The 19,898-nt window shown below is 32.0% G+C and overlaps 1 protein-coding gene across 1 annotated transcript; it reads right to left on the bottom strand.

Moving 5' to 3' along the window:
* Nucleotides 1-3,168: 3,168 nt before the first annotated feature.
* On the bottom strand, nucleotides 3,169-17,117 carry LOC115882539. The gene is made up of 4 exons (XM_030900690.1): nucleotides 16,911-17,117; nucleotides 7,323-7,466; nucleotides 4,088-4,436; nucleotides 3,169-3,473 (listed from the first exon to the last, which is right to left on the bottom strand). Exons 1-4 carry the CDS (start codon nucleotides 16,984-16,986, stop codon nucleotides 3,275-3,277), a joined length of 768 nt encoding a protein of 255 aa, XP_030756550.1. The 5' UTR covers nucleotides 16,987-17,117; the 3' UTR covers nucleotides 3,169-3,274.
* Between the last annotated feature and the right edge of the window lie 2,781 nt (nucleotides 17,118-19,898).

Here is a 19,898-nt window from a genome sequence, read left to right as displayed (position 1 = left end):
ATTGTCAAATAATAGAGCTACTAAGAACTGAAGTCCTCCCATACTCAAATAGCATACCAAAAGAGTTTATAATGCAAGTAGTTATTCTTTTAAATAAAGGCTCTATTCATTCAGCAACCAATGTCAAAAATGATGGCGATGTTGAGTTGACTCTAAGGGAGGATTTTGCCAAAACATGCTTCGAGACATGCTTCAATTTTCGTTAATTGACGGAGACTACAATAATGATGAAAAAAGTAATGGATTAGCTGGACGACTTGCTGTAACATCTTTGTTACATCGTTTTGAAGAGGTACTTAAGAAGTACATTGAAGATGAGAAATTAAGTAGAAAGTGCCCACTGCCCAAGTAAATAATTGTATAATTGATCAGGAGATGGAGAATGATTTTTAATCGACTGATTTTTAAACGTGCAAAAAAAAGTATTTTGGTGAACTAGTGTTTTATTTTCCACTTTTATTAAGAACCCAAAAAAGACTCCATCTAGGAATCTAGGCGATATATAAAATATATAACAATATATTTTTATTGGAGGATACGTATGGACGGTACAGAGGACATTAACACAATCTCAAATGGGCTTTCAATTTCAATTTAAATGGTAAAATTTGCAACGGGACACTTAGTCCAACGGAGGGCATAAATAATGTCATAATATGCCTGGCGTATATACCTACAACAAGAGCATATATTTGCCGAGTTCCGGGCCTTGTTCCGGGCAAAATTGTCCCGGAAAACACGTCAGAATATTATGCGATCGCAGAAACAAAACAATTTTTGTTAATTTAGTGAAAAACACACGCTATGCGGCCGCATACAGCAACGGACAAAATTACACCACCTTTGTCATTTTTATTACTTTATATAAAACATATTTTAGTTCATTTACAACTTGTATTCCGGTATATGAGTAAAATATTTAATTAGACTGTAGGTTGTGTGGGAGGGGGAAAAGTTAATCACCTCGACCCTATAGATCTGTTGTGTCCCCCTTTCTTGAGTTATGACTCATCATACAGACTCAGGGCTTTGATAAAAGCCAGTATCTGAGACGGTTTTACAGAGATTAGTTCTCCATCTCCGACATCAATCGTACCAAAGTGGCACGAATGGTTATGGTCCCGGCGCACTCAGTGATGAGGTGTTCTGGTGTTTCCCCATTTCCCCCCAGAGTCTGCATTCGCCGTTGTTTCTTATCTTCAATCTGGTGTTCTTTCAGGAGACAGTGTCCTGTTATAAACCCCGTGACAATCCGAAGATTGTTCTTACTTAAATCAAAGAAAATTTTTGATTTTTCTCGGTCTTATTTTATTAAAATAAAATAAATAAAGACAAGTCCGAAATTCCTTTAGTTTCAATACTGAATCATTGTCTACCACATTCAAAGAAGAATTATTGTTCTTAGTACAAAATAATTTAAAAATTAAAATATAACCATAACAAAAGAACTTTTGGCTAATGTGTTAATAGACGGAGAGCATAACCAAGCTTTCCGAAATAAAATTACCCTGCAGATATTTGTACATAAAAAACCTTATCATCGTTACATGGCTGATTTTTTGTGTGAAGTATCCTTTTGTGTAGCCATTGTGAAATAGTCATGTCTGCCAGCGCGATCCCGGGGCTTAGAGCGGGGGCGGCCAATCGAAAGGGTAAAATTTTGACACTAAAAATATTATAAGGTACACGAGTTATAATTGCCAAATAGCTTTTTATTTAATATTAAGAAACGTGTAAAATTGTTGACAGACATTTTTCTCGTGGCTGAAATGCCGGCAGACAACGCGAAAGAGGCATAGAATTTTGACAATATAATCGTATACTATATGATTTATCTATACATAAATGGATTCAGCTTCTCTGAAAGCTCTAGAGTAATATCGCGCTTTTGATAACTGTCTGGAGCTGATTTAGTCACGATCTTTTTGTCTGCCCTTTTGCATACGGCTTTTCAAATAAATAAATATATGACATTTCACCAATCGGCATGCAAATATGCCATATTTTATTTCATTCTTCAAATTTCATTTTTTAATAATTTTTAAAATTTCATGCCTCTTTCGCGTTGTCTGTCGGCATTTTAGCGACTAGAAAAATGTCTGCCAACAATTTTCCGCGTTTCTTAATAATAAATAAAAGCTGTTTTTGCAATTATAACTCGTGTATCTTATAATATTTTTAGTGTAAAAATTTCACCCTTTCGATTGGCCGCCTCCGCTTTAAGCTCCGAGATCGCGCTGGCAGACATGACTATTTCATAATGGCTACACAAAACGATACTTCACACAAAAAATTAGCCATGTAATGATGATAAGCTTTTTTATGTAGCCAGCTCTTAGACTATAACTTTGATTATTCAGAATCATGTATTATTATGTTTTAAATTAACGGGAATCATATTAAATATTTTAGAGACATTTTTTTAAAGAGTTGTTATTCATTATTATTAATATAACCGCTACTGTATCCGCGATTTTTAAAGCAAAGTTACCATGTCGTTCGAGTAAACATTTTTTGTTACAAACATAAATTTATACAGTACATCTTCTACTATTTACTCCCTTGCCATTTTCAGTTTATCTCAGGTTTGATTTCTCTTTGGGTTATACCGTCGTTTTTGTAAATATTTTAACAACTAATTAGAATATATTTTCTCTGGAATAATTAACATTGCTGATTCGGGCCTATTTTAAGTATCGGCTTCTTAGCCTGGTTTCTGTTTGTCTTATTAATATAACTTCCAGCGTTGTATCATTAGCGTGTTTAATATTCAATTTTTGAATGAGGTATTCCTTATAACTCAAATAATACTTTAAATTAAGAGAAATCTAAATTATCATAGTCAAATTTTAGTATTTCATGACCATGATAACCAAGATATACAAACCAGAAGCAAGCAGAAAAATGCTAGCTTGTTACTTATTCAAAAAATATTGTATTTCATTAAATTATGAAGATTTTTTCGCCACATACCTTTTATTTTGAATATTTATAAATTTTTATCTTATTGAGATATAATAATAAAATTATTTGTTTCTATGTCAATAATTTGTAATAACATCGACTGGGTAAGATCAAAGTTTACAATATTATTTAGTAAACCGTGGTCAGACCAAAATTCGTGGAATTTTTAGGATTTTAGGATTTTGAAATAAAATGATATAATAATTTATTTGCATCTAACACAATGTTTTCTACTTTGCATATTTCTAAAATAATTTAAATAAAAACAAATAAATATAAAAAAATAAATAAAGTAATAAATTAATTAGGTTTATTTTTTAACATTGCCAGGTGTGGAGTTATCGAGGGTCGTTGCAATTTGAGCTGTCGTGGAGTTCTCCTTGTCTGCCTCAATTTCGTCAGTTTCGCTGAAAGCCAGCCCTAATAGATTGCCCAGAAATGCCAACCCCTGTTCCGCAGTCTCATTTACTACAGCCAGCAGGTTCCCATTGATGATTTCCGATTCATTTCTAAAATATTTCAGTCTCTTTATTACCACTTCTCGCTTTTATCTTTCACTGTCATTTTTCACAACCAATTAGTTTTCTATTGGTTTAAATTATAGTATTATTTAATTTAGTTTAACTTGTTATTTACTAGTAGAGTCCAAATTCTTCTGTTTTCTTGATAACTAAATTATACAGGAGGCCCTCAGTTTACGCGGCATATTTATACGCGGTGTTGCTTATATGCTATTACATTTTTGATACCAGGATTTATTAATTCCATTTTAAATATAAAATTAAATAGGAAATATTAAAAAAAAATGAAACAGTTTCGAAAAAAAAATTGGAAAACAGTTATTTTTTAACGAAAATAACTTCATAAATCTGTCGGGTGATATATTTGTACTTTTTTGAGGCATACCCTGTACCTATAATTTAAATACTAAAAAGTTTGTTTCAATATACAAGGTGTTTTCAAGGAACATAACCATAAATCGATGGACTCCTGTTGATATACCTAGGTATATAATAAGTAAATTTTCAAATTCGCCAAAATTTCAAATATAATTAATAAATTTCATTAGTTTAGTTTAGTATGTGTTTTGCTTTTTATTTATTAGAACATAAACATTACTTACTGATTCTCAGTTGCGTCTGTAGCATTTGATACTGTATTTTCAATGGCTGTGGTGTTGTGTTGTTCTAAAATCATACCTTTTGGGCCCATTGTAAAGCAACCTATTCTGAACGTTGTTGTTACTGCGCCTAGTAATTTGGGCTCCAGTAACAAGCATCCTCTCAAACCGTCATTATGCGGTAGCAAATCAGAGAACCTGGCACATATGTCAGCGATATTCGTTAATAATGCCATGCAAGTTGCGTTGGGTTTCGGTCCTTTAACATGCTGGCTGTGCAGCAGACTATCTCCGTAAGACACATTAAGCTTAATACCTTCTTCTTGCGATATATATTCCATCTGGACACATCCTAATTAAAAACAGATTAAAAAGAGCCGTTTAAATTCAATTTATTTACAGCGATCGCTTTAAAACATATTACGCAATATTTAGGCTCTGAATGCAGTTCAGTGAGATAGAGTGGATAAATGAACCAATTTAGAGGCAAAATCCCGTGGAAATCAAAACGGGAAAAATGAAAAATGATATTGTGCATTTTGTTCCAAAAAAATACTGATCACGTAATTTCATTGTAAATCTGCAAAAACTGTGCCATCACGAAAAGCAAAAATGAGTTTTGCATTCTCTAGGGCAATTCGTGCCCCTCTATAACAATCTTTTCTTGGTTATTTTCATAAGATTTTTGCGATTTATTAATGTATTTTTAAGTTTCTAATAAAACATAAATATTATGGATCTTCATAATTTTTCGCGCCTTAACCGATATTATTATTTTATTCAACGGATTTACTAGGGTATGGATATTTAACACTCTGGCTGATTTATGGAATCTTGGTTAAAGGCGTTAGGTTGGTTGGGAATTGTGGTCTGTTGCACGTCCAAAAGAACCCCACCGTTTCGTGAATAATACAAATAACTCAAAATCCCTTTGCCTCTGCCTGAAAGACGGCTAGAGTATTACTATCCCAATGTTATGTATACTTTAGTAACTGACGGGTCAAATGTAAATGAAATTTTGTTTCCAGTTAACGGAATATTTCAAATGCGATGGATTACCTTGCAACATTATTATTGCAGCGCTTCTCTAATGCCAACGAATAAATTTAAAAACAACTAAATTCATCGTTTCACAAAATTTTATTTGTCGCTAACAACAGGAATTGACGTTTTTCGATTTTGATTTTGGTTAAAATGCAGATGATATCATGTTCCGAACAAAAAAAATACAAAAAAACGTTTCTTGAACAAGAGAGGGAAAAAATCAAATTCTATTATTGATTCGATTGCTATTAAACGAGAAATCTGCATCTGCGTGCAGTTAGAATGATTTTATAAATTAATTCATTTTTGTACGCCGGGATATTATATTTGATTTTATTGAATACGATATATCAGCTATTTAAATTAACTAGATTTATAGGAAAATAAATAAATATATGAAATAAGTACGCGCTTAAAACGTGTAATACGAAATGGCAAATTTTATCAATTTTTCTATGTTGATTCTTTTACAATACGTTTTCAAACCGAATTATTATTTAATAAATTTAAGTAATAGCGGTTTAAAGTTATATTTTTAAACTAAAAATATATTTTAAGCTAATGCATATACAGGGTGAGTCTTAAATAAGTACAAATATTTTTAGGAGTAGAATATTTTGACCCCAGAAACACGACTATGAGTTTTTTTTCTCGAAATTTTTTTTCGAAAATTTAGAATTTAAAAAAAAGTTGGATTTTCAAAAACATTAATTTCTTGATAATATGCCAACATTGTGGGTAGATTAAATTTACAAGAAAGAAAACCCAGAAAAGATCCACTGGTTCTCAAAATTTAAGCAAAAAATATTTTTTTTGTAAAATAACTCCGTTATTTTGGACTTATTTATAAAACCATATAATAAGATTCTTTTATCGAGATCCTCCAGCCCTGAAAATATTTGCACTTATTTAAGACTCACCCTGTATATCAAATATATGTTTGTTATTTCAAATACTTTTTTTAACTTTTAAAAAGAATTTGATATATAGGGTGAGCGTTAAATAAGCGTAAATATTTCAAGGGGTAATATATTTCAAACCAAGAAACACGATTATGAGGTTTTTTCGCGAAAATTTGGAATATTTTGAAAAAAAATTGGAACTTTTTTAGTTTTTAGTTAAAAAACATAATTTCTTGATAATATGGCAACATAGGTAGTAGATTAAATTTACAAGATAGAAAACCCGGAAAAGATCCAGAGTGGTTCTCAAAATTTAAGCAAATAATATATATATATTTTTAAATTTAAAGTAAAATAACTCGGTTATTTTGGACTTATTTGAAAAGAAGTAAAGAGAAAATGTGTTTCTTTCATCGAGATCTACCAGCCCTGCAAATATCTGTACTTATTTAAGACTCACCCTATATAAAACAGTACTTATTTTTACAAAATTAATAACCCTGTACATTGGGTTCTAGATATTTAAGCATATCAGGAAAATACTTGTTATAAGTTTCTTATAATTTTTCTTAGAAAAACTATTTCAACGCCTACCATGCCGTCGTTTTAATTTGATCATGCATTAAATTTTGTAATTAGTTTAGCAATGACGAAATTATATCCCGTTTGTGTAAGAAAGTATTATTTATATATAACGTGAAGAAATAATATTCTTGAAGAATCTGAGAAACTGGTGGATCGATATAGAAAGAAAAACTAGTAAGAAGGTAGAGCAAAGTACATCGTGAAAGCATAATAACACAGTGTCAAGAGGAAATCAATCAAGTTTCTTGAGCGGCTTGCCATACATCATCAAAACATAAATTCACACCACGTTAAAAGTAATAATGATGTTAGGTGTTGGGAGTCAATATTGATCAGGACAGGAAGGGAGAACTGAATTTCCTTTGAATTTTAAATTTACGTTTTTAGAAACGACCTAGAAAATTTGTATTGTCGTACGCCATTGTCATACCGATCATTTACATTCATATCTTTCAGCGAGAGAGTGACTTTACGTATATATTTATACGTCACAAGACAGATTCGTCGATATCTAGATTATTAAAATTTTATACATTTACATATTTCCTTTCTTCTTTATTTATGTCGCTACGAAAATAATTATGTATTCGCGAATAAATTTAACAAAACACGGTATATTTTTGTTTCACGATCTTTAAACAAGAATTTAAATGAATTTTGACCAGGACAGTGTAGAAGCAATGGATTATATTTGTAAATTTTATTACCTGGTCCTCCTAGATCGATATATGTCAAGTTAAAATCAACACAACATTGACAAGCAGGTCCGGCACAATCACATGTACTAATACCCTCATTGTCTTGTCTAGTTTGAACTTCAGAACTACCTGATCCATCTGCCCATAGGTACTCTGAAAAGAAAAAGAATTCTATAAACATTTTCATTAATTTTTTTTATTTTTTTAAGTAGTTTAATCGGTACATTTCGTGTATCCAGAACTAAACCGTTCTGGGAAAGGTGTAAAACCTAACAGAGCTTTTACATTTCGCGAAACTTTTAATTAAAAGTTTCAAACAATAGGTAGAAATTTTTAGTATTTTCCAGAAAATTGCTGCAGTTTTTCAAGTTGCTTTAATTCTCAATTAAAATTTTAAGCAGCTTCCAAGTTCAAAGTTTCCTTCAAGAAGCTAGCTGTAACAGTCATAATATTATTAGAAAACAATTAAAAATCGGTATAGTCTATTTAATTAAAAGTGAAGTTATTAATTCGATTTATTCAGAAATTTTATAATATAAAAAAAAATAAAATTAAAAAATATGTATTCGAAAAACGAATTGTTTTGGTATGTTTATTATTTTCTCACTTTAGTGGATTATGTAGTTGTGTCTGATTATGTAGATTCTTACGTGAGAGGTAGTAGGTTCCCAGTCATTGATAAATCTAAAATTAGATATCAATAATAATTATTAGATTCACTACGGAGATTCTTTAAAGATACAGTTACCTTCTAAAGTTGTAACCTTTTCAAAATATCTAATAACTTGGAAACTGAACCCTCCATATAGTTTTTTGTCAATTTTTTATTACAGCCTAATACAAAGAACTGCACATTTACCAGGTTATCACAGTGACATAAAATGTGTTCTGTCATTTCTTCATACCATGTGGAGATAGACAACATGTGCACATGGCTTTGTCCGTCAATCCCATCAAATTTAGATGCCTATTCAGTTGACAATATTCTGTTAGTAGACATATTACAGCTGTGATTGTATTCCTGTCTTTAGTTATCAAGTCTGCAGTACATTTTCTCTGCCTTAATGGTTTCCTCACCATTCTAGAAATTTGCTGTCACTCAGTGTTTTGTGGTAATTCTTGTAACTGCTTTTGCATCACCGCTGAAACCCTTCTGCGGCCTATGAATAGCATTAATGAACTTGGTTTAGCAATTTTATCTGCATTTTCGTTGTCCTTGTTACCCAGGCTAACATAAAATTGCTACGCTCACCTAAAGTATTTAGAGCACGTACTCAAGCCCACACTTGTCTAGAATTGACCCCTATGGAACCGAGTGCCCGTAGACGCGTGAATATGACAACTCTGAACGATGTGTTCTTTTCTGCTTCATTAAAACATCCACGTTAAAAATAATTGCCTTTATTTTAGACAGTTAGTTAAAAGGTGTGCTTGAAATAAAGAGGGGCCACAAAAGAATAAAATAAGTGGTAGAATAGAGGTGAAAACGGTTAGGATTATTAGTTAAACTTTGATCAAACTATATATTAGGAGTTTCAAATAATTTATAGAAAATTAAAGTGGTATCGATTAGATTGTTAGGCAGTTTACGTAAAATAACACCCGTTTGGATTAAATGTTATCGCTACTTTACAATTTGTAACCTGATTTATTAGTATGGGTGAGCGTTCAACGCTTCCAGGATGAACCAGAAATATATATCAAAATTTGGAATCCCAGATTAACTGTAGTTCATTAGTATGACAATTGTTATTAAGCACTTCACGTCCATCGACATCCGAGGCGGCCGAATCCACATTATCCGCGATGTTTCCGTTCTGAACCAAACTCCGCTCGCCAGTATTGCTACAGTATTATATTTTACAGGAAACAACATAGATTTACAACAGCAAAGGTGTCGAATTTAATAGTCCGTTAACATACAATATAGTTTCGAAAGCGTTTTCATTAAATAACGGCATCTAAATGTACTGAACAGTCCGACACTTCAAAAGCAATGTTTGCCGTTCCCTTTATACACAAACATTAATCACTGAGAAATATATTTCTCGCCATTTCCATTTTTATTTTTCATTCAACATCCATTCTGTTTTTTCTACTTTAAGTACTTTTATTTACATTTGTCTAGTTTAAATGTGAACACTTCATCAATCCTTGGAATTTTAAATAAAAGTTCATAAACTTTATAAGTAGCTGGAAATTATTGGTAAGATTAGATGTTTCAGGTGGCTACCGGCCTGTTTCTCTGCGACCTTTAGCCTAACAACTTAGAGACTGAACCTTTTATACAGGGTAAGTCCTAAATAAGTGCAAATATTTTCAGGGGTGGTATATTTCGACAACAGGAACACGTCTATGAGTTTTTTTTTCGCAAAAAAAAGATGTTGAAAATCGTGCATTTTGTTATAAATTTATATAATAATAATAATAATAATAAATCGTCTTTATTGTACTATGAAAAAAAGAGAGTTACAATTTGTGGGCGAAGTTTAGCTGTAAGCTATTCTACCATTTTTATATTTTTTTATTTATTACCAATTTCCCTATATATTTTTCGAAAACTTTTTAGAACTGCCTGTTCACCGCAAATTTTCCCACGGTATAATTTCTTAATCTCTGATATTACCATAGTTACAGCTTTTCTTTATGGTTACGGCACTCAAAGGGATGCAAATACCGAAAAAATCAGGTGGCTCTCAAAATTTTTCCAAAAAAATCGTTTTTTTTAATTTTCAAACTTAAATAACTCGGTTATTTTGGACTTATTTAAAAAATGGAAAGGGAAAATATGTGTCTTTTATCGAGATCTACCAGCACTGAAAATATTTGCACTTATTTAAGACTCACCCTGTATAGCTCTTTGCCGATGGACTATCATTATCTAGAACAAAGACCGCACATTTGCCAGGCTCTCACATCTGCATATATTGTGTTCTCTCATTTCTTCCAAAGATTGACATAATCTGCACATAGATTATATAGAAAAATTACACAATATGTGTAATATTACACATTACACATAGTATCTTTTGTCCCTTAATAAGCTCAGGAAACTACGAAAGTATTCTGATATGGTATTTATTTTATGTATTTGGATCAAAAAGTGCCAAAATTTTGCTTGTTTTTGTTAACAAAAATCGGAAAATATTACTATACCGGGTGTTTCTCAAAAGTGGCTCACCTGTATAACTTTTTTATTTTTTTCAGATAATAAAACAAAGTTTAGTATGTTATTATACGGCATAAATCGGGATTGATTGATGTACCTATTCAAATACTTTCGACCGCTTCCTGTTTTACCGGAAATTACTACAACTTTTGGTTTTTAAACCTCAGTATTTTTTTACTTTATTTCATAGAAAATGATATTCTGTATAAAATGACATATGATACGTCAATTTTTGATATTTTTAATTAAAAAATAGCATTTTAAATTTCAATCTAGAAAAATTTCAATCAACTATGACTGGTGTTAAAACCATTTATTTGTAATCAAGGCACTTTGGAAAAATATATTTGATCGTCTAATGTTTTTCGTGCCTTTTCCTGGGCGGTTAAAAATGCCCAAATCGTATTTTTAATCGTAAATCATTTTTTTTTCAAATGGAATGAGGGTGGTTCATTACCATATTTAGAAAAAGCATTTTTCTTACCAATAATTTGATAACACATACTTGGTATTTCCAATCAATTGGTATTGTAGTTACATTTATTTATGGCTATTATTTATTTCATTTATTTATGGCTAATGTATATCATTTATTACTTCTCCAGAGAGTCCAGAGTGAAATTTAAAATGCTATCTTTTTTATTTGAAAATGTCAATAGTTGACATATGATATGTCATTCTATTTAGAATGTCATTTTCCATCATATAAGGTAAAAAACTACCGAGGGTATCATTTAAAAATCAAAAGTTGTTGTCATTTCGGGTGAAGCAGATAGTGACCGAAAATAATTTAAAACGTCAATCAATTCTAATTTATGTCCTATACGGCCTATACCCTCCTATACTAATATATTGTATAATTTTTTTATCTGAAAAAATAAAAAAGCTATAGAGGTGAGCCACTTTTGTGAAACAGCAGGTATCTGAATAATTCCGAATTAAGTAGGTGTTTTTTGAACGTATCTTTTAAACACAATATCATTTTAATTTTTAACGAAGTTGTGAAAGAGCGTTTTCCCCAAAAAAAGCGCTTAAATATACTTCACCCTTAATTAATTCCTGTGATATTTTTAAGCGTATATACTAATCGGCTTAATATAACTCCTGAAGGGAGGAGTCGCTTCAGAATTTAAATGAGGCCAGAATATATTATTATTAATAATCTATAATTTTATTCCCTTGTCAGGGAGATACAAAAAGCAATCGATTGGAGGAAATTGAAAATTGAAAACTTAATAGGTACAAAAAGATTTAATAATTTTGTGATGCATATTGGTCATCTATATTCTGCATCTCAAGAGATTATATCTGATCCTAAATATAGCAAATTAATTTAAATAATTCTCATATAAAGCCTTATTCATGTTCAGTCATATATGTTTTGTGTCATGGTTCGTTATGTGTCACTTAACTAACTGTCAGTTAACTCTCACTTAACTAACAAACAATTACATCCAGTAAGTAAATAGCCAATTATTTAATCCTTTATTAGAAAACATCCAGCTAATTACTCAATTTAGCTAACAGTATTTTAGTTAAGAACTAGTTAGTCGATTAACAGTTAATTAACAGCCATTTAGTTGTCTGGTAACTTTATAGTTAGATAACAGAGAGTTAGTTATTAGCCACTTAGTGAGCATTTTGTTCATTTTTTTGCCAATTATCAAACTGGCTGTTAGAATGTAGAATGTATGGGAGAGGGAAAGTTAATCACTGCTACCTTACAGATTTTTTGAGTCCAACCTTTCTTGAGTTATAACTCACAATACAGCCTCACAGATTTGACAAAAGCCAGTATCTGAGACGGTTTTAGAGAGGTTAATTCTCCATGTCAGCCATCTCGGCCCCTCAGTGATGAGGTGTTCTGGTGTTTTCCCATTTTCCCCACAGAATCTGCATTCGTCGTTGTTTCTTAGCTTCATTTTACTGAGGTGTTCATTGACGAGACAGTGTCCTGTTAAAAACCCCGTGACAATCCGACGATTGTTCTTACTTAAATCAAGGAAAATTTTTGATCTGAAAATGCTTCGAGTGTCTTAAACCGTTGGTGGATTCCCATTCCTGGTTACGGTTGGAGTCTTCCAGACTCTTGAGTTCCACTTTAAGGTTTCCACAGTTTCCACTTGGTTCTGGTCCTGTTAAAGTATTCACTCCTTTTATAATCTCAGACTCACTAAGATCACTTTCTAATCTAAGATCGTTTGACTTTCATTGCCTTTTATCCTTTGGTGGGTTGGTACCCAGAGTAAGAGGACTTTATTTCCTTTGCCTAACTTGTTGAGTTCTCTAGGCATTCTTTGACCAACACCAAATCGATGATTACTGAGTTGATCGTTTTTAATGCTGCTTGTCTATCGGATAAGATGGAGATTCTATATTCTACAACTGCCAATTAGTTAACAGTCACTGGTAATTAACAAACCAGCTATTAACTCACTGGAAGTTAGCTGCCATGTAAACTGAAAAGAAACTGTGTCAGCTGAGATTTGATTATTTTGTTCCCTGATGTTTAAACTCGATTTCAAAAAATATACATAAAATATTGTTCTTGTTAGTTTTATAAATAAAATATTTATTTTCTGATTTTTCATTGTTTTCTATACGCTCTATATTGGGCAAATGATTTATCCTTATTCTTCTCTATTGGATTTTCTGTAAATACAAGTGAGCTCTTGCATATGTCTGGATGTAACTTTTCAATATTCTTTCAATATCTGTATGTACTTGTTCAAAATCGACAATAAACCTAATGCAAACTGTGCGCCATAAACTTCTGGAATATGGCAAATATTCATATTAAATAAAAGAAAGTTTTCGAGCTTCCAAAAGTGGAGAGGAGATCTTTAAAGGCGGTTCTAGAAAATAATTCGATGAAAATTTATTCGTTTGTTAAGAAAGAAATTAAGACGACCGAAGGCCCAGCTCTTTGCCGTTCCTTTGTTTTGTGTTTAGAATGGTCCGGCTTCATAAAAGTTTAATTAAAATGAGAGATTTTGCCTTGTTTTTTTTCCGGAATATATTTTCAAAAAGTTCTCTCTGTCCTGTATTTGATCTTTTCATTTTTAATACTGCAATTTCTCTCTCTTTTATGGAAATTTCTTGAAACAGTAACTTGCGGAAGTGGATCCTAAACATGCGTCAAAAAATTCTCCCCCTCTGAACAGCCCGAAGGTTTATGATTTTCTGACAAACCGAAAAAAAACTTTGCTTTACGACTCCTGAAACGAACACATGTCAATATCAATAGTGCCCTTATTTCTGAGGGTCGAGGATGCGCCTAAGGGCATTTAAGATAATTAACCCCCTTTTCGTTGGCTTTTATTTCAATTTTTTTGCTCGCTGTTCGCTGGCCTCGAAATCACATTTGGCCGGTCGTCTGTACGTTGTCAGTTTATTAATTACACTTCAGCAAACTTAAACTGGCCAAACGTTTGTTGAAAATCTGCTTCATAAGTTTCTCCCGGCCAGAAAAAAAGGCAAACATATTTTAATTAAATTATTTCGTACGGACATAAAGGCTTTTTATGCGGAATTGAAATAACAAATTGAATTTTTGCCCTTTTTTCCCTCTAGTAAGTTGATATAGGTTAATTAAAAGCGCTCGAGATGTCCTAATCATTTTTTAAAAAGAACGCTTTTTTTCTCTGTATAAGGGCGTCGTTTTCAAACTGAAAGGTGTATGTAACGTTTTTGTTTAATCAATTTCCAGTATAACATATTTTAATTAACCCGTCGTTTAATATAAACCTCTTGAAAAACGTTTTTTTTTATAAATAGTTTAATTATAAAATTTTTACTGCCTTAAAATTTATAAATTAAGTGATATCTCATACTGTATTTAAATAAATATGGCGATTGTGTTCATAATATATACAGCGTAAATCTTAAAAAGGTGCACATATTTTCAGGGCTCATAGATCTCGACAAAAGAAACATATTTTCTTTTTATCATTTTTCAAATTAGTCCAACATAGCTTTGTTATTTTACTTTGAAAATTTACAAAAAATAAATTTTTGCTTAAATTTTGAGAACCAATGTATTTTTTCTGTGCCTCTGTTTATCTAAATTTAATCTCCTACCTATGTGGACGACATGTGGACAAATATATTTTTTTTAACTGAAAATTAGAGTTTATTATGTTTTCCTGGGATCGAAATATACCACCCCTAAAAATATGTGCACTTATTCAATAAACACTATTATTATTATTTTAAAATCACTCTGTTAATTAAAATGATAATAAATACATTATCATTTTAAGTGATGGGGTGAGTCTAAAATAATCAGATAATTAAAATAATAATGACATGTGATATGTCATTCTATTCAGAGTGTCATTTTCTATCGAATAAAGTAAAAACACACACAGAGTGCCATTTAAAAATCAAAAGTTGTAATAATTTTCGGTGAAACCGAAAGTGACCGAAAACTATTGAGCCACTTTTGAGAAACACCCGGTATCCGAATTAGGTGTATATACAGGTTGGCCCATCGAAAACGTTCCGCAAGGCAATAGCGGCCAGGTTATTTCTTTTTTCAAAAAATCCAAAAACACGTCAATTTTGTTTGTGAGGGGGACAACTTTTGCCCCAAAAATTATTGCAAAATCTTTAACCCTCTGAGCGGGGGAGTCATCCCCCAACTTTTTTCAAATGGGAAGGGGGGTCAAGTGGCGCCGCAATGAAAAGAGCTTTCTATTATCTATATTACCCCGCCTCGTTTTTGAAAATCGGTCGAGTTATTGAGAAAATATAAAGGATTAAAATTTGAAAAGTTTATTTAAACATTTATCAGAATAAATGATAAGGATAAATTCCTTCGACCAATTTGCTGGTTTTTCTTATTATTTCTAGATGTTTACGCATTTTTTCACTTGCCACAAGGTTGAACGATCAGGTGCGGTCTCAATATCGTTAAACTGACTCACAATAGAATTTCCAAAAATACCAGCCAGCGACGATCAAAATCGTCTTCGTTGAGTTCTTGTACCAACTGAATTTTGTACGGGTGGAACTTGTGTGTTTTTTTAATATCCTTTGGACACTTGTACGATTCACGCCGGTCTCATTGGCTAATTTTCTTGTACTCAGCGTACTATCCATGGCAACTTGGCCCAATACGAATACCTCCATAGCTTCATTTACTACAGGATTTTCCCTCTGCCTCTTTTTATTCATAACGGAACCAGTTTCACAAAATTTTGCTGCTAACTCGCGAACAATTTTGCCATAAATGTGTTTGTCAGGATGGCGTTCATTGAATATCTGCGCAACCCGATTGCCACATTCATTATTTTTAAAATAAAGTTCGATTATTTCCACTTTTTCTGCAAGTGAGTACATCATAATTGTTAAAAAGTTTAACGATATTGAGAAGAACTTCAACGCACAAGTCACAGAACAGCTATCTAGCAAATACCGCACCTGATCGTTCAACCTTGTGGCAAGTGAAAACATGCGTAAACATCTAGAAATAATAAGAAAAAAACAGCAAATTGGTCGAAGGAATTTATCCTTATCATTTACTCTGATAAATGTTTAAATAAACTTTTCAAATTTCAATCCTTCATATTTTCTCAATGACTCGACCGGTTTTTAAAAACGAAGCGGGAAAATATAGAAAATAAAAAGCTCTTTTCATTGCGGCGCCACTTGACCCACCTTCCCATTTGAAAAAAGTTGGGGGATGACACCCCCGCTTAGAGGGTTGAAAATTTTGCAATCATTTTTGGGGCAAAAGTTGTCCCCCTCACAAAGAAAATTGACGTGTTTTTGGATTTTCTGAAAAAAAAATTACCCTGGCTGTTATGCCTTGCGGAACGCTTTCAATGGGCCACCCTGTATGTATAATGTTATAATGCAGCATTGGCTTTAAAGATATTTTATAAATATGAAATATGGTTTAAAAATAATGTAGTCTCTCTAATACGTTTTTCAGTGAAATATTTCTATAACTATATATATGTCTATAACAAATAAAATTTTCGTATTTTTCTGACAATGTCTACTATCTCTCTAGGTGTTTTGAAAAATAACCAAAAATTACTGATTTTTCGATTTTTCTCCATACATATGGTCATAAATTATAAATAACAGAGGTTTCTTATATTTTAATATTTAATGTACAATGGCTTTAAAAAATTAGTATAAATATGAAATATTTTTTTATTGCAACATTTCTGAATTGTAAAACACTGTAAAACAAAAGTAATATTTAAAAAAATATATTACAAGAAAAGTGTTAATTCGGATAAATGTAAGAAAAATGCTGTAACGAAAACATCTTGTAAACTACGAACGTAGCGGGCATTTTTTGCGGGAAAGTAACAATGGTACGTGAACTAAATTTCGTTTTTCAGCACGTCCGACCATAATTTATGTGAGCAAAATTAATTGTTTAATTAATTAATAAGGAAGCGGAAACTCACCAAATATGTTCGCCGATGCGATAGTCGGCATTCCGACAGCCACCACTGCAACTAGAATCAGTACACCGGGCCGCATGATTGACTGATTAAGCTGAGCTCAGTTTTGCATTCAGCTATCAAGTGGATCGGAACTTCTGTTCGACTTTTAATATGCGAAACGCAAGAGACATCGGCCAGGGTACTGCCCAGGCGACTTTGACCGCTTTCAGTGCCACTAGGTCACCTGAATCGCCTCAACCGGCGCAAGCTGCCTTCACCTTGGCTTGCCGTCGAACCGCAGTCAATTAATTTCTTATTTTCCTTCCTTATTTCTTCAGCCAAGTGGCCTCATGTTGGTCTAGTTCAGGTTCATACTATTATGCATCTCGCTGCTATGAAATTACTTTCAGTTTTGGGCTCTTAACATCATACATCCCACACCATCGAAAAAGAAAGTTGATCCAAGTTAAAAAATCTCATTTTTTAAACCAATTTCTTTCCTTGTAGATATATTTTTCAGTTAAAGTAGATTTTCAGATAGGGTTTTCAATTGTCCGAATTTACATGGATATGTCTGGATTGTCAAATATTCCGGAATTTGAAGAAATGTCCGTGACATTGAACCATAAAACCAACTAAACTTTGTTGAATATTTTAATAGTTACGATGTCTACTTATACCGGGTGCGTCTCAAAAGTGGCTCACCCCCTATAATCTTTTTATTTTCTCAAATAAAAAAAAAACGAGATTTGGTATGTTAGTATATGAGATAAATTAGGGATTGACTGACCTATTCAGTAGTTTTCGGTCACTTCCTGTTTCACCGGAAATGACTACAACTTTTGATTTTTAAATGGCACCGTCGGTATTATTTTACTTTATTCGATAGAAAATGAGATTCTGAACAGAAAGGCATATCGTATGTCAACTTTTGACATTCTTGCTTAATAAAAAATCGTATTTTAAATTTCAATCTAGAGTGCCATGACTATGTTAAAAAACACTAATTTTTAATCACTGAGCCTTGGAAAAATAGATTTGATCGCCTAATGTGTGTCTTGTCCTGGCCGGTTAAAAGATACCCTAATTGTATTTTTAGTCATATCTCAATTTTTTCAAATGGAACGAGGGTGGCTCAATAGCATATTTGGAAAAAGCATTTCTTTACGAATAATTTGATACCACACACTTGGTATTTCGAGTCAAATTATCGTTATGAACCGCATGCTATAAGACTTTTACTTAACTCATGCTAATTCCATAGCTAATTCTATATGCAATAGGTAAATTAGTTTAGAAGTATTGGTATATAATGTGGAATATTTAATTCTACCAAAAAATTATGCTAGAATGAAAGTTTTCTCTTCCATAAGATAATGCTTCCAAAAAATAATGCAATTCTGATGTAATTTGTAACGTATGCAACCCAAATCTTAGTACTATATAAAGCACTATTTAAAGTATGTTCCTCTGTCCAGGAATCAGGTAAGAATATTGCCAGACGATCCAAACAATAACAGAAAATATATATATTTTACCTCTGAATTAAAATGACAGACTTCCACAGTCAGGCACGTCTCGTTGGACAAACTTCAAAGCTCACTTGACTGGAATTTCCAAAAATTTGTATGGAAACTCTATCTGCAGACTTGTCAATAAAATATTTGTTTAATAATTTTAGTCAGTCCTTACTGTATTATTATGTTAAAAAAGGGGGAGTAAAATAATTGTATATCATTTTGTTAAAGGTTATGAAATAAATTTGTTACGTCTAACTTTCTTTAGAATTTCTCCTTTTATGAAGAGGATGGCAAAATAATAAAGATGTTCTGAGGTGGATTTTTTTTCGTCGTGGCGCGCTATTTGGTAAATGGAAAATTGAAAGAAAATAAAAGTAAAAAAGCGGAAAAATGAGTTGTTCTTTAAGCCCCCACTTAGATGATAAATTATCAGCACCTTTTTGTTTATTCTTATTCGGTCCCCTGGAATGTTCAAACGACCATTAATATCACTTTAAACTTGTTCCAACCGGGCGATTTCATTTTATTTTTTATTGGAATTTTTCAACGTTAAACTGATTAATAATTTTTCGAAATACTATTTAAATAAAACTTAAAGAAACATCAAAGCAGTTTACAAAGCAGCAATGCACGCTAAAACTACACAAGAATTTATAAAAATACTGACGTGTTAAATACTGTTTCCTATAAGTAAATAAAATTTCCTATATACACTGTAATTTTCCTGACCAGGTTTATTACTTTGGTAAAGGCCTGGAAAGCATTCAAATAAGCGTGTATTCATATTCTGAATCTATATAAAATGTTCAACAAATCTTGAAATTTTCATAATTTTATGACTATGTTTACTAGGAAAAAATAGCCAAAAATTGGCATGTTTTGACATTTTTCTTTATATACATCTAGTCATGAAAATTGATGATTTTGGTGAAGTAACCGATTTTGATAAAACTCTTCTTATTAGCTAACTAGAGGGCCTAGAAAACGAAAAGACAGACAATCTAGGTCTCACTAATACACTACTATATGTATAGGCAATATGCCAACTTTGAACAAAAACTCTTCAAAACAAGGGCTCCTAAAATTAAATTTCAAACAAAGTCCAAGCATTTAGTTCATATACTTATATACGCTAAAAGTACTTTTTTATGAAGACTGAAATTTTCATAATTTTCTGACAATGCATTCTGAACATCTAGGCGTCTTGAAAAATAGCCAAATATGGCCAGATTTTTTCGACTTTAATCCATACATACAATATAATCTAAAGTTTTCAAGTACGGTATTTTTGCGTGAGGATAGCAATCTTAGAATCGTAGCTGCTCGAAAATTGATTAAGCCAGGTGGCAAAAAGCAAGGGAAATTCTGAAGAAATATCTAGTTGCAGGTAGACGCACGAGGAAAGTAAAACTCTACTGACACTTAAGAAACAAGTGATTTATGAGAGACGTTAGTGCAGTATGCATTTCAGCACTGCTGTTGTTTCTCT

This window comes from Sitophilus oryzae, unplaced genomic scaffold (assembly GCF_002938485.1).
Source record: "Sitophilus oryzae breed Bouriz unplaced genomic scaffold, Soryzae_2.0 scaffold_177_pilon_pilon, whole genome shotgun sequence".
Taxonomy (NCBI): domain Eukaryota; kingdom Metazoa; phylum Arthropoda; class Insecta; order Coleoptera; family Curculionidae; genus Sitophilus; species Sitophilus oryzae.
Note: the sequence above shows the minus strand (reverse complement) of the source record. Positions and strands in the feature narration are given on the sequence as shown.